Genomic DNA, 13,933 nt, shown 5'->3' with positions numbered 1-13,933 from the left:
GATTTATTGTAACATGATTAAACAATGTTCAAAAACCCAAGTGTTGTTTTAAGAACCTTCTATATCAATCGCTACTGCAATTGCTATGTCTAAGAAGAGATTGCGTGAAGGGGATGTTAGGCCCAAGTCGAAGGCGCCAAAAGTGGAAGTGATCAATGATTATAATGCATTTTACCCAACCGCAGATTCAAAAGTTGAAGTGGTGAAACTTTCTGAAATTAATACTGAAGAGTTCTTCAAAGAATATGTTCAGAAAAGGAAGCCAGTGATAATTGACGGTGTTGTTCCTGGGTTGGATATATCAAACTTCCAACCAGGTTCTATTGTCGATACCTTAAGTTATGATAAGCCTTTATTGGTTGAAAAGAAGCATAAAGGTGGCTTTGGAAGCGGTACCCAACGTATCAAGATGAAATTTGATGAGCTTATGGGGAAGTTGAAACAAGGTGATGATTATTATCTAACAACCCAATATGAAGAGAATGATCCTGATGTGGAAAAGAATATTGAAATATCAGACAGTGAAGAAGATGACGAGGGAGAAGAGGAATATGATGCTGATACTTTAGATCTAAACAATGGTGCAGACTTCTCTGATACAGACTCAATTGATATGAATGATCTTCATGACGATTTTGATGACATGAGTGAAAGTGATGACGATGAGGCTGAAGAAAGTTACACATCAGATTCACCACTCCCTTCAGATTTCCCAAATGATCCCTTGTTTGAGTCGGAAGCCATTCGCAGAGTGAAAGAATTAGTTCAAAAGCCATTAACAAACCTCATAAAGACTCGCAAATTACCTTTACGTCCAAAGATATTAGAAAATTTGGCTCCACAACAAATAAATTTATGGATGGGATCTTCATCTTCCAAAACTCCAAAAGAAAAATCTATAAATATTGATCCAAAAGCTCCAGATTTAGGATTAGGTAGACAAATATTTGGCGGTGGTGTTTCTTCTGGTTTGCATCATGATCATTCTGATAATTTATATGTCCCTATAAAAGGTTCCAAAAGGTTTACTATTTTTGCCCCAAGCGATGGTCAGAATCTATACACTGTTGGTGATATAAGAAAAATTTACAAGACAGGGGTTATTGATTATAAGCCTAATGAGAAGGCACCATTATGGAGACCTGTTAGAGACGATGGTGCAATAGTAACTGAAGCTTACAAATGGGCAAAGATCAATCATCCAAAGTTCGAACAAATATATGATGTCGAACAAATGGAACAAGAAGTTGAAGATGAAGATGAACAATTGAATCGCGCGGTTCCTGATGTCGGATTAGATCCTCCTTCGTTCTCCAAGATACCTGCTGCCGTTGTTCATTTGGATAAGATTAAAGATGATAAGTTAAGGGAAAAATTGACCAAATTAGCTCAAAAGAGATGGCCAAAGTTTTTCAACTGCCAAAGTCTTACAACAGATTTAAAGCCGGGCCAAATGCTCTATTTACCATCAGGTTGGTTCCATGAAGTTTCATCATTTGGAGATTTAAAGTCTGATAATATTCATATTGCTTTGAACTATTGGTATTCTCCACCAAACGGTGACAAGAAAGCATACAAGGACAAGTACTGGAAGGATGATTACAAGAGAACCCATGAGTCGTGCTTGCATTTCAAGGCTGATCTTTTTGAATTATGATGAATTGTGATGAATGTATGAGTTGTATGCTTTGTAGATAGATAAAAAATTGCTGCCCTAATACATGTCACATCATCCAATCATTAATTGAGCGAAAAATAAAAGTCACAAATTGCCGAAATTATCGTGGCCAAACCATAATATGAAGGTGAATATTTGGGAACGCTGTGTAAAACGTAGGCCTTTGCGTTATCTCCACGTGACCTGCCATGCCGAAACGTGTTCCTGTGGCATTTATCAGATCAATTTTACAGATGGCATAAAAACCCCCGAGCACAATAGACTGCGGTAGCCACTGTGGAATTTTGATGAAACGGTGATACACCGGAAGCCTATGTGGGAAACATTGATATAAGAACCTCTTACTTATAAACTTCATTAGCTCTGATCCATGTGTCATTTGAAACTCTGGACTGTTCTGATTTGGTTTTTCTAGGAGGAACTCCTGTATCAGCAATCCTGGAGATAACAAGGTTACAGGATGCCTTGTACAATTTGAGCGCTGGAGAAAAATAATCAACTCCTGAACAGGTACATACAAAACTTTAATACACAAAAGCTTTGTGTAATAGTGGACTTACAGAAAAAACAGTCATGTATTCTCTTAATTAGAAAGTACACTGGAGCAGCCATAGCAATCTGCCACATCCCTACATACTTGAGAAATTCTCTGAGTTGAAAATTATCAACATCTTCATCTTCATGACTGATGAACGTTACACCCTGTCTAAAAATTCCGTACACTCGTAAAATATATAACTCTGTTCCTCTTGGCCTAAGTTTCTGCCTAAGGTTCTGATTTTAGGCTGGGATGATCTCCGGCTGGGAAGGAATCCATGTTCTGTGTGTGCATATACCAGATTTAGATCTGATTGAAAAAAACTACATGTTTAACAGCATTTTTGTTAGCGAACCAATAGTTTGAAGAATTGCATAACTATATAGGAACCTTGTGGATCTTACTGAACTAAATTATCCACTTCATATCCAGCGTTTTCGTTTGTTATCTATGTTTTTATGCCTTCCATTGCGTGTTCAAACCAGTGCATCTGTGCTGGCCCTACCGCTATTACAACCCAAACATTTTTTTCTACTCACTCTTTTTTTTCTTGAGTTTTTCGTTTTTTCCTTTAACATAAAGGGTTTTTGAAAAATCTGTACAAGTTTATACATATCTTTCAAAAGATATTTCACACACAAACACACTCGGTTCTTAGAAATAAGATTAAAGATGTAAGGCTAAATTTTATCCATGTATCTTTGAGATACTTGGGTACTCACTGTACACTTCGTTATGGTGATGATGTTGTTGTTTATGTTGTCTGGGGACGTTGTTTGTGACCTGAATCTGTCATTTTCGCGAAGGAAGCAGCCAACAAGCAACTCCTACATTGACACATATGACCCAACTACATTTAAACTACCCGATGACAGAGAGTATATACTTTATCAGGGAGACCAACGACTAATCATAATGAACAGTGAGAAGAAGATTTAATTATCCTTTTTCTATAGATTTTATTCTTTGAATCAAGCCTTTTAATTTAAGCGCTACAAATTTTCATCAGCGGCTTGTTGTTACAAAATAGTTCAACTCATCAAAGTATCTATTCGGTCTTTTTGGTGTTAGAGATAAAGCAAAAGTTTTTAATTCGGTTTAATCAATTGGTTGTTATTGGCGGTTGGTTTTTATTTCATTTCATATCTGGAAGGTTGGCTAAAATTTTTCAGGTTAAAGAAAAGATCGAATCAAGAGCTTTTTGGATATAAGCAACAAGTTCAATCAACGTTTTGTTCAGCTTAGACAAACTTTTATAGACGTGGAATCTATACTCAAAGAAAAGGTAATACCATTTTGGAAGAAGGTTTTTGAAGGTTTTAGTTAATTTTTCAAAAGATTTTCAACTTAGTATTATCTTCACATTTCCACACAAAAATCTGACAGAAGAAATCATGGCTTTAGCTAATAGAAGACCAGTGGCTTTCCCAATGGGTGATTCCACAGCAACAACTTCACCTGCTTTCAAACCTCGTCGTTTAAGTTTGAACTCTGATAATTCGAAACCAGTTCTGAATAACAATAATGTTGGTGCTACAAATAAGAATAACTCTGCTCTTTCGGAGAGTATCAAAGAAATGACACCTGAAAAATCATCAAGTCCAGAAGAGTTTAAAGATGTTTCACCTACAAGTACTGTTGCAACTTCAGTTTCATCAAGTTCATCAAAACCTCCAAAAGAGAAGAAAGAGAAGGCTGAAAAGGGCGAAAAGAAGCACAGTAAACCGTCATCTAGAGCTCCAATTGCAACTGGTATTTCCACCACTATTCCTGTTACTGGTGAACGTCCAAAACCTACTCAACATCCTTCTTTAGATGATGATGTTTTGTTTGCAATTTTTGAAATTTTACACGAAAGAGATGAAGATCGTAAAGGTATGACTGTGAAACAGATTTGTGATATTTTAGTTGAAAAACATCCAAAGATGGCTACACTTTCCACTAAAACTTCAAATTTGGTTTCAGCTAAGTTGAATGCTTATGTTAAAAGAGTTGAAAAGGGTGAGAAGGCATTAATTTATTCATTATCAAGAGAATGGGCAGATGCTTCTCCAAAGAGAATGGTTTATGTTTATCGTGGATTACTAGCTCCTGATTACTATGTTCATGCTTTAGCTGCTATTGAAAGTCAAAAAAGTCAAGAACAATCTATGTCTCCATCACTTGATGAAAGTCTTTCAGAAAAAGAGGCTAAATTTGGTGAAAGATATAGTCCTTTTGGTTCTTTGAACGATAATGATTTCTCAAACACTGGTTCTGAAATGAAGAGACGTGCAACTGCTTTTGATTTAGGTGTTACTAAACACACATTTGCTGATCTTCAATTAGATTTAACTTTACCTCAGTTGTCAATTCCTTATTCTGCTGCTCCTGTTACTGCTTCTTTAGGTTTAGGCTCAACTTTGAAGTCACCTTCATCAGTTTCAAAATCTTATGAATCACCAATCATTTCAGAGTATGATTTTGAAGAAATGGATCAGTTTGATGAAGACGACGATGAAGATGGTGGGCATGTTAAAATAACTTTGAGAAATAACAAGAGATCAAAATCAATGTCCTACTTGTCATCAAAGAAAGTACGTACATTGACTGCGGCTGCTGCTGCTCCTAGGTTTTCAAAAGTTGCAGTCTCTCCCTCCCCTTCTGCTGCTGCTGCCGCTGCTGCTTTACATGCTGCTGCTTTAGAAGGATTATCACCAGCTGGTTCTGTTGCCTCAGGGATTGATGGTTCAAAAAGAGAGTCTGTGAGTTCAGAGCCTCCAATTGCTGCTAAATGGTTGAAGGCGGTCAGAGATGGCTTTTTAACTCAAGATATTGAAACACCGGAAGATATATCACTAGCTGAATTGGACTCACTATTCACATGAAACTTTTGAAGAGAGAAAGATGGAAAATATTTTTTTTGTCCGTTTTTCACATCAACAACAGCAATTTCACTTCTCCAGTTTTTGTATTCCTTGCTTTTCCAATTTTTAAAAATCAAACATCAATTCTCCATCAAATTTGGGTTAAGAATTCTTTACAAGTTTTGTTTGTTCATTTCAGGCCTTATATTTATTCATTGTTTTCATTTTTCAACCTACTTTTCTGATATTTGTCTGCATTAACAGTGTATCATAAGCTTTTTTTATCCATTATCAAATAGTTTTTGGTTTTTAGGTGATCTTTTTTTATCTTTTATTCATTATTGTTCACTGATGTTATGACTCATGAGATATATGATTTCAATTTTTTTATATACCCTCTTATCAAATTTATTTTACAGATTTAAGGTTTCGATCTAAGTTGTGCAGTTTGTACACATTTGGTGGAATTCAATTCTCTGTTCAGCTTTGCTTTTGTTTTTTTTAATTACCTACATCATGAATCATGATAATATCTGATTAGAGTGATATGTTAGTGTTTCAAAGTTATATTGTTAGAGTTGACTGATTTGGTTTTCGGTAACTTTATTTTGTCAATAGTTCTGGTTCATTTGAATTGAATTTAATAGAATTTGCAAATGGATCAAATACATACTGCCACGATTCATGAAAGCGTTGTTATTATTACGAAATGTAGACTTTGTCAAGCCGGATTCCTGTGATTAGTTGGTGAACTTGAACCACTTTATTATAAGGTCGAAATCAATATCGCCATGATAATTTTTGACTATTTTAAGTGGACATTTAAGTGGCGAACTAGTTTTCAAGATGTCGTAAGCCTTAAGGTAACGTCCAAATGTTTATACTCCTGTTATACTAGATCTTCGAATAGTTGTGTTGTTCTCGGAAGTATACTTCCAGAGTGGAACACCTTCAGTGACCTGAAAGCATAAGAAAAATTTTTCAGCAACAAAATTCAATTAACACGACCTCTGAATTGCTTGAAAGGAAATATACCCACAGTATTTGGTATCTCTACTCATCACAGCAGCTCTTCAAATAACCTCTTTTTTCTTTTCCAGGCTTTTAAATGTGTCTAAAGTCGTTAATAATTTGTTCGATTTTATTGGTCCTTGGTGAGATACGGTTGGCACAACATGGTTCTTCGTGAAAAAAAAAACGTCTAAACAGGGCCTTGATGACAGAATTATTGAAACTTATATAAACTCTTGACTCTGTATTGAAAAATACTTTGTATATATACCCATCATTTTTCTGCTTTTGAATCCATTGGCCCAAACTCCACAATCTCGAAAGTCTCAACCACAGAACAAAATGATATTCATAAGAAGGCATCTACTCACAGAGTCAAGATTCTTTACACAATCAATCAAAAGATCACCAAGTATACGAAGCTTCTCGTCTGCTACACTTTGCTTGAAAAGGCCACAATTATCCAAATCATCAGTAACACCATCATGCCAATACAAGTCGAGTCGTCTCCTATCTACAGAAGTTCCTTTTGAAAAAATGGATGATGAAATGAAAGAATTGTTGACAGAAGAAAGAGCCGCTGACAAAGTTGATGTTTGTATTGTTGGTGGTGGACCAGCAGGTCTTGCAACCGCTATAAAGTTAAAACAATTAGAACTGGAAAACGAATCAAGAGAAATTAGAATTGTTGTGCTTGAGAAGGCTCCAGATATGGGATCTCATATTGTATCAGGTGCAGTTTTAGAACCAAGAGCTTTAAGAGAACTATTCCCAGAAAGTGAATACTATGATGAAAATGGTGAAGGTATTCCCTTACCATCAGATATTGCCACTCCAGTGACTGATGAGACTCTTAGATATTTATATCATGATTGGGCTGTCCCAATGCCAGAGCCTCCACAAATGATTAATAAAGGTAAAAATTACATTGTTTCATTAAGTGAAGTTGTTAAACATCTTGCTGAAAAGGCTGAAGAATTAGGAATTGAAGTTTATCCAAGCACCGCTGTTTCAGAAGTTTTATATGATAGTACCGGTGCTGTTAAAGGTGTTGCTACTAAAGATATGGGTATTTCAAAAGATGGTACTCCAAAGGATTCATTCGAAAGAGGTATGGAATTTCACGCAAGAGTTACTGTCTTTGCTGAAGGTTGTCATGGCTCATTATCTAAAGAAGTTATCAATAAGTTCAATTTAAGAGAAGGTAGAGATAATCAAACATATGGTCTTGGTATCAAAGAAGTTTGGGAAGTTGAACCTTCAAAGTTCAAAAAAGGTTTCATTGGACATACTATGGGATACCCATTAAGTTATGATGTCTATGGTGGTGGATTCATGTACCATTTTGGTGATGGTTTAGTCTCTGTTGGTATTGTTGTTGGATTAGATTATGAAAATCCATGGATTTCCCCATATCAAGAATTTCAAAAAATGAAACATCATCCATTCTATTCAGATGTTTTAGAAGGTGGTAAGTGTATATCGTATGCAGCTAGGGCCTTGAATGAAGGTGGATGGCAAAGTGTGCCAAAATTAAATTTCCCAGGTGGTGTTCTTGTTGGTGCTTCTGCTGGTTTCATGAATGTTCCAAAGATTAAAGGTACACATACTGCAATGAAGACAGGTATGTTGGCTGCTGAAAACATTTTTGAAGTTGTTTCCAAATTGGAGAAAATCAAAACTGAAGAAGATGAAGATTATGATCCAGAAATTCATGACAATATTGAAGAAACACCAATTAACCTTGAGAGTTATGAACAAGCCTACAAGAGATCATGGGTTTATGATGAATTATATGAAGTTCGTAATATCAGACCATCATTTGGTACTGGATTGAAGTTATTTGGTGGTGTTTCATATTCAGGTATTGATTCATTATTCCTAAAGGGGCAAGTAGCTTGGACTTTCCATCATCATAAATCAGATGCTCATATTACAAGACCTGCCTCAGAATATGAAAAAATTGAATATCCTAAACCTGATGGTAAAATCTCCTTTGATATCTTGACATCAGTTTCAAGAACAGGTACTTATCATGATGAAAATGAAAAGAATCATCTAAGAGTTCCAGATCAAGATCTCGATAAGCATAGAGATATAAGTTATCCAAAATTCAAAGGTGTTGAAAACAGATTCTGTCCAGCTGGTGTTTATGAATATGTTGAAGATGAAAAAACTGAACATGGTGTGAAGTTTCAAATAAATTCACAGAACTGTATTCATTGTAAGACTTGTGATATAAAAGTTCCAACTCAGGATATTAATTGGACAGTTCCTGAAGGTGGTGATGGTCCAAAATATGTAATGACTTGAGGTATATATTTATTAGACGTGATAAAAAGAATGCATTTAATATTCTACAACACTTCATTTGTAAGTTATTTTGTTTTCATTAATCATAAGAAAAAAAGAGAGATAGTAAAACGTCCATGTGTATTAAGCAACCCAAACATTCAAGACTTTATCACCAACTTCTTTCATCATCTCTTTAACTAAAGACCAATCATCATCACTCTGAATGACAATAAAATCACCATCTTCATCTTGATATTTAACTTTACCTTTCATAACACCTCCACATTGTTTGATTTTCTTTTCAATCTTTGATAAGAATTCATCAACACTTATATCCAATGGTGTCATCAAAGTGAATAAATCTTTTTCATACATAAGTTTGACAATCACAGAATTGTTTGGTAATTGATTTTTATAAGATTCTGAAATTGATCTTTTTGTACTCTGTATTGAATCTTGTGTTGACCTTTTTGATGATGATATTGGAATTTCAGATTGTTGTCTTGAATGCAATTGATAATTATTAGATAATGCTTGAAATGTTGTTGATTCTGAATTTGTTCTTGAAATGTAAGAGGATCTGTTACTTCCCATTGAGATACCATTGCTTCTTCTTTCATTCAAATTCAAATTGTTCAATGTTGAGGTATTTGAGTTGTTATAGTCATCTTGTAGGTTCGCAACCAGTTTCCTTATACATGATTCCCAATTTGTTCTAATTTCTTCATTTTTAAACTTCATGAGGAAACTTCCTGTATCCTTCATACCTGACCATGAAATATTCAATAAATATGGATTGACTGTACTAATGTTGTAAATATTTGCAATTGAAATTCTTCCTTTCAATTCAAATCCTAAAGCTTCTTGATTAACATTTGATAACAAATTTGTTTGAGATTTTTTCTTCAACGAAGCAATTGATGATTTTTTTTGTTGTGGTAATAATTCTTTGAAAAAAATTATAATGTTTTCAAACAAATAAACTTGAAATTCACGTTCTTCTGAGGACTTTGAATTATCCTTGACAACAATCTTATCAAAAAACAACAATTCACCAAAACTATTAACGTTATAACCTTTCCAATCAACAACTTTATCGTATAATTTCTTCAAAACTTCAACGTTTTCCACACGTCTTTGATTCTCATTAATGTCATTAGCAATCTTTTTGGAAATCTCTAAAGCCAAATTCAATTCATTATAATTATTTGATGTATTCGGATCAGTATATTTGACCAGCTCTCTCAACAATAATGGGTATTTACATAACCTTTGGACAGGCTTAATCAAAAAACTTTGAAGTTCTAATTCATTCCCAATGATTAAAGAGTTGTTTTTCAACTTCATAGAACTTGTATTTATGAAATCAATAGCAGCCTTTTGACCTATTGACCAAGGTTCATAAGATTTGAAAAATGATTGAGCATGGATGAAAACGGAACCAACTCTTTGGTATTTAGGATCAATCAAGTTATTAATTTCTAAGGAAACCAAAAATCTCCTTTGGAAATCTAATATATCATTTAAATTTGGAAACAACATGTATAAATCTTCTGATGATATGATATTGAAATTCAACAACTGTTCTTTATATGTCACCAAAGTTTCTAAATCATTAACATATTTTCTCTCAGTTTCCACCAATTCTTTTAAAACTTTTGATTTGGAATCAGTAACTGCTGCAGCTTGTTTAAACTCCTCAGTTAGATCCACATTTTTGAAAATACTTGGTGCTAAATCAATAACTTGAGTTATAACTTTGATAATCTTGATTAAATCTTCAGTTTCGTTGGAAAAAACATTTGATATTGTAAATAGTTCAGAATTGTCAAAATTCAAATAATTTTTACAAGCCAATATGAAATCATAAATTGATTTCTTACAAGTTTTCATATCATCTGATGAAATGACAGGTAATGAATATGCAGGTTTGATGATATTGAATATAACACATAATGGGGAACCTTGTTGAAATAATGCCCATAATTGGGTAACAGGATCACAATTAACTGTTGCAGGTAATACACCAGCACAAAAAGTATTTATCAAACCTGGTGCCCCACTCGTTGGTGAATTTAACTGGCTTGTTGAATTGGAATTTGTTGAAGTGTCATCACTTGTACTACTGAAATTTGATAACGCGCTAACTCTAAAATTTGAACCATTTGAAGAGTTAAAACTATGATGTTGATTTGATGATGATGATGAAGTTGTTGATTTTTGAGACAGAAGTAGTGCCTGGTTCTCTGATAATACTTCTGCTGACGAATATGCTAAATTTAGGTAGGGTTTTAATTGGCTAACGCTTTCTAATCTCTTTTTTAATCTCAGACAAATATAATATAAGGAATCACTTGTAGTAACTTGTTTGTTCATAAGCATCAAGGTGTTATTATTGCCAGCAACATGAACACCTACTGTTGAGCCATTGACACTATTTGAATTGCTCATTCCTGTTCCTATACTGGGTATATTCACGATACTTGGATTATTACTGTGTAAATTCTTGATTGAGATATTTGTTGAAGATGAGCCTGTATTGGCTGAACCTATTTCAGGAAAGCCCACCATATTGTATGATATAGTATTATTCAGATTGTCTGCTTTGTTTGAAATGTGCTTTTTGTCTCTTTGTTGTTTAGCCGCTCTATCTTTTGGTGTTATTTATAAACCGAAATATTTCAAAGGATCGTGAGTATTTAGCTAATTCAGGGGGCAATTGAACGCTCTTTAGCTTGTTGAATGAGCAGTAATTGGATAGATAATGGATATGGTAATGAGTGATTCTTGGATTTGGGTTAAAGATCCCTTTTGAGGTTCTCTATGGAAATAAAAGGCCACAATTATGTTGATTCGAATTTGAATTTACATTTTGGTGTTTTTTTTCTTCTCAGTTAACGCTGGTGTGGCGTGTACCAGGAACAGCATAGTTAAGCGTGTCACCCGCTTCAGATCTCAGACTGTTAAGCGAATGCAGAAGAAGCTTGAATCTACAGGGCTGTTCCTTATTAAAACTGGGTGTGTTGATTCTGGAATCTGAGTCTGAGAACAATCTGGTGGTTGTGTGATTTCATTTTAGAATGCTCCAGTGGTAGATGTGGATCTGGAACCTGCTAAATTTTAGCAAAAAGACTGAATTGTAACCAAAAAGAATGTACTTCTACAAACAATATTGTAATCTACAGCGTACAGGCTCATTGCTAAAAGCTCAGAATTTCAACTACACTGTATGTTTCCAAGATCACGAAGAAGCCTACTCTAGATAGTCTCATTTTATACAACTGAAATTGATCTGATTCCACCGTGTTTCTTGTTTCTTGTACAAATCAAATTTTGAAAAGTTGAAGATTCGCGTCAAGAAAAACACGATTTCGCGAAATTATCATAAGATCTAAACATCCCAACACCATGATAAACATTATGGGTTTGTGTGGGTTTTCGTTAATGTACCTATCAATGAACCGTTGGTTGATGTCTCAAGACACAGTAGCATCACTTTGATCTATTATAAACATTGATGGTACTTGTTTGAATCTCATAAAATCATGGTCTACATACATATAGAGGAAAAAGCTCATTCAAATGAAAATTTAAGGGTTCTGAAAGAGAGAAAGAATGAATTCAAGAATCATCTAATTAAATCATTTGAAATAACTGGGTTTGGTTTCATAATAATGTTATATTTGAAAGAGTAAGTGGAATGCTCATATGCTTGAGATTTGTTCTGATACTAACAAGCTCTAGTTCTTCATTTATACGATTCGCTATAAGGATGCTGCTTCATTCTGTTTTATCAAACCCTTTCCCCAGTGACATAGCTATTACATTGACTGATCAATTCAAAAAAAACGTTGCAAAACAATTCTTTTATGTGATGGTTATCACAAATATTCTATTCACACTTTTGGATCTAATAGTTGGTGTTCCTATAACGAATGATGACAATTCAAATTATCTTTATGGAAGTTTAACATTACAAATTATTGGAGATTCAAAGCCAAGTTCAAGATTCTCCTTTATTTATTATAATTTGATCATTTCAATTACACAATTATCATTATTATATTTAAGTTTTTTCCTTAATGTGAATCAAGAAATCAATGATAACAATGAATATGATCCGGAAACAATGACTTATTCAATTAGTCAAATTGAAGGGGATGGTTATACAGGAATGGCAAACATAGCCAAAATTTCACCAATTGCAATTTATAACGAAGTTAAAACTATTACTAGTGCAAACTCTAATGATGTCGAAGCAACCAATAATTACATGGGGAATAGACTTAATATTTCATCAATGCTTTAATTTTAATTCATTTATTTAAAAAAAACCTTCTATAGTACATGCATTTTTCAAAAACCTTTCAAACATATTATCAACTTAACGACCAATTGGACAATTACGTAGATATTCAGCTTTATTTTTCAAGATTCTAACACTCTTGAAAAAAATTTCTTCAGGAGACATAGCACCAGTAGATTCAACATTAAAGATGAAATGATCTCTTTTTCTACCTAATTTAACTTTACCATTAAATTCTTCATGACGTAAAACTTCTCTAGAGACTGTATCTCTTCTAGCATCTTTAACAAAAGCTGCACCTTTTGAATCTATACCAATAACACCTGTTGAGAAACATTTTTGGAATTTTTTAGCATCTTCACCAACAATTGGTTTAGTAATATCAATAACTGGTAATAATCTATAAGATGCAGTTGCAACTGGTGAAAATTTAGCATGATCTGATCCAACACCTAATATACAGTGAACTCTTAAAGAAATTTCTTGACCAGGTCTTAATTTGGCCAATAAAATATCTGGATCTGCTGGAACAACAGGATTTTTAAAATTTTCCAATTGATTTCCTTGTGGTTCAAATTTTAAATCTTTTGCATAAACATTACTATTTCTGTATAATTCATTTGGATCTGTTGAATTTTTTGGAGCATGAGGATTTCTTGTACATGAAACATCTAAAGTTAAAACAACAGTGTTTGCATCAGTGAAACGATCTTTTTCATCAACTGAAGTATCAATCCAACTCAATAAATCTGGATCAACTTTTAAAGGTATTAAACCTATACGATGTGATAAAACTTCATCTTGTATAACTGATGTGTTGTTAAAGATATAAACTTGTTCTGCAGCAACTGAAGGGACTTCAGCAATCATTATACGACGGAATGCATTTGAAATCGAAGTATCTATATTTATAAGATCAAAATTTGCAACTCTTTCACTAATGTATGAAATATTAATATCAAATTTATCTTGAAATTTTTTTAAATCCCAAGAGAAATCTTCATCTGAATTATGATAGCCTGGGTAATCATTTGATACTGTGTTTGTCACACGGTCATGTTCAATATGGACAATATTATCAACAGCCATTTCTGTATTTAAAGGATAAGTTGAATGATTTCTATTGTGCTTACTATTCTTCAAAGTGAAGCTTATAATTTTTTTTTTCCTTCCCATAGTAAAATCAAAAAAAAAAATTTCTGATTAGCATATTTGAGGGTAACCCCTCTAATTTTATCAAAGCATCATCAATATCTGAC

The 13,933-nt window shown here is 33.7% G+C and overlaps 6 protein-coding genes across 6 annotated transcripts; 4 read left to right on the top strand and 2 right to left on the bottom strand.

Annotated features, from left to right (window-relative positions):
• Positions 1-226: 226 nt before the first annotated feature.
• WICANDRAFT_23585 (uncharacterized protein) lies at positions 227-1,612 on the top strand (the record flags this gene model as incomplete). Its single annotated transcript, XM_019180996.1, has 2 exons — positions 227-677; positions 741-1,612. Coding segments are annotated over 2 exons (1,323 nt in total), but the record flags the coding sequence as incomplete, so codon positions are not given.
• A 1,998-nt stretch (positions 1,613-3,610) lies between these two features.
• GDS1 (Gds1p) lies at positions 3,611-5,083 on the top strand (the record flags this gene model as incomplete). Its single annotated transcript, XM_019181920.1, has 4 exons — positions 3,611-3,724; positions 3,761-4,368; positions 4,423-4,924; positions 5,000-5,083. 4 exons carry the CDS (start codon positions 3,611-3,613, stop codon positions 5,081-5,083), a joined length of 1,308 nt encoding a protein of 435 aa, XP_019038520.1.
• A 1,527-nt stretch (positions 5,084-6,610) lies between these two features.
• On the top strand, positions 6,611-8,386 carry CIR2 (electron-transferring-flavoprotein dehydrogenase; the record flags this gene model as incomplete). The annotated part of the gene is made up of 1 exon (XM_019184957.1): positions 6,611-8,386. One exon carries the CDS (start codon positions 6,611-6,613, stop codon positions 8,384-8,386), a length of 1,776 nt encoding a protein of 591 aa, XP_019038519.1.
• A 123-nt stretch (positions 8,387-8,509) lies between these two features.
• On the bottom strand, positions 8,510-10,750 carry CDC24 (Rho family guanine nucleotide exchange factor CDC24; the record flags this gene model as incomplete). The annotated part of the gene is made up of 1 exon (XM_019185806.1): positions 8,510-10,750. The coding sequence occupies one exon, from the start codon at positions 10,748-10,750 to the stop codon at positions 8,510-8,512; it is 2,241 nt and encodes a 746-aa protein (XP_019038518.1).
• A 1,163-nt stretch (positions 10,751-11,913) lies between these two features.
• On the top strand, positions 11,914-12,677 carry GLD1 (Gld1p; the record flags this gene model as incomplete). The annotated part of the gene is made up of 2 exons (XM_019183616.1): positions 11,914-12,059; positions 12,113-12,677. The coding sequence occupies 2 exons, from the start codon at positions 11,914-11,916 to the stop codon at positions 12,675-12,677; spliced, it is 711 nt and encodes a 236-aa protein (XP_019038517.1).
• A 75-nt stretch (positions 12,678-12,752) lies between these two features.
• Positions 12,753-13,763, bottom strand: RPC40 (DNA-directed RNA polymerase core subunit RPC40; the record flags this gene model as incomplete). The annotated part of the gene is made up of 1 exon (XM_019184956.1): positions 12,753-13,763. The coding sequence occupies one exon, from the start codon at positions 13,761-13,763 to the stop codon at positions 12,753-12,755; it is 1,011 nt and encodes a 336-aa protein (XP_019038516.1).
• Positions 13,764-13,933: the final 170 nt, after the last annotated feature.

Source organism: Wickerhamomyces anomalus (genome assembly GCF_001661255.1).
Source record: "Wickerhamomyces anomalus NRRL Y-366-8 unplaced genomic scaffold WICANscaffold_4, whole genome shotgun sequence".
NCBI classification, from domain to species: domain Eukaryota; kingdom Fungi; phylum Ascomycota; class Saccharomycetes; order Phaffomycetales; family Wickerhamomycetaceae; genus Hansenula; species Hansenula anomala.
This window is presented reverse-complemented; position numbering and strand designations above follow the sequence as displayed.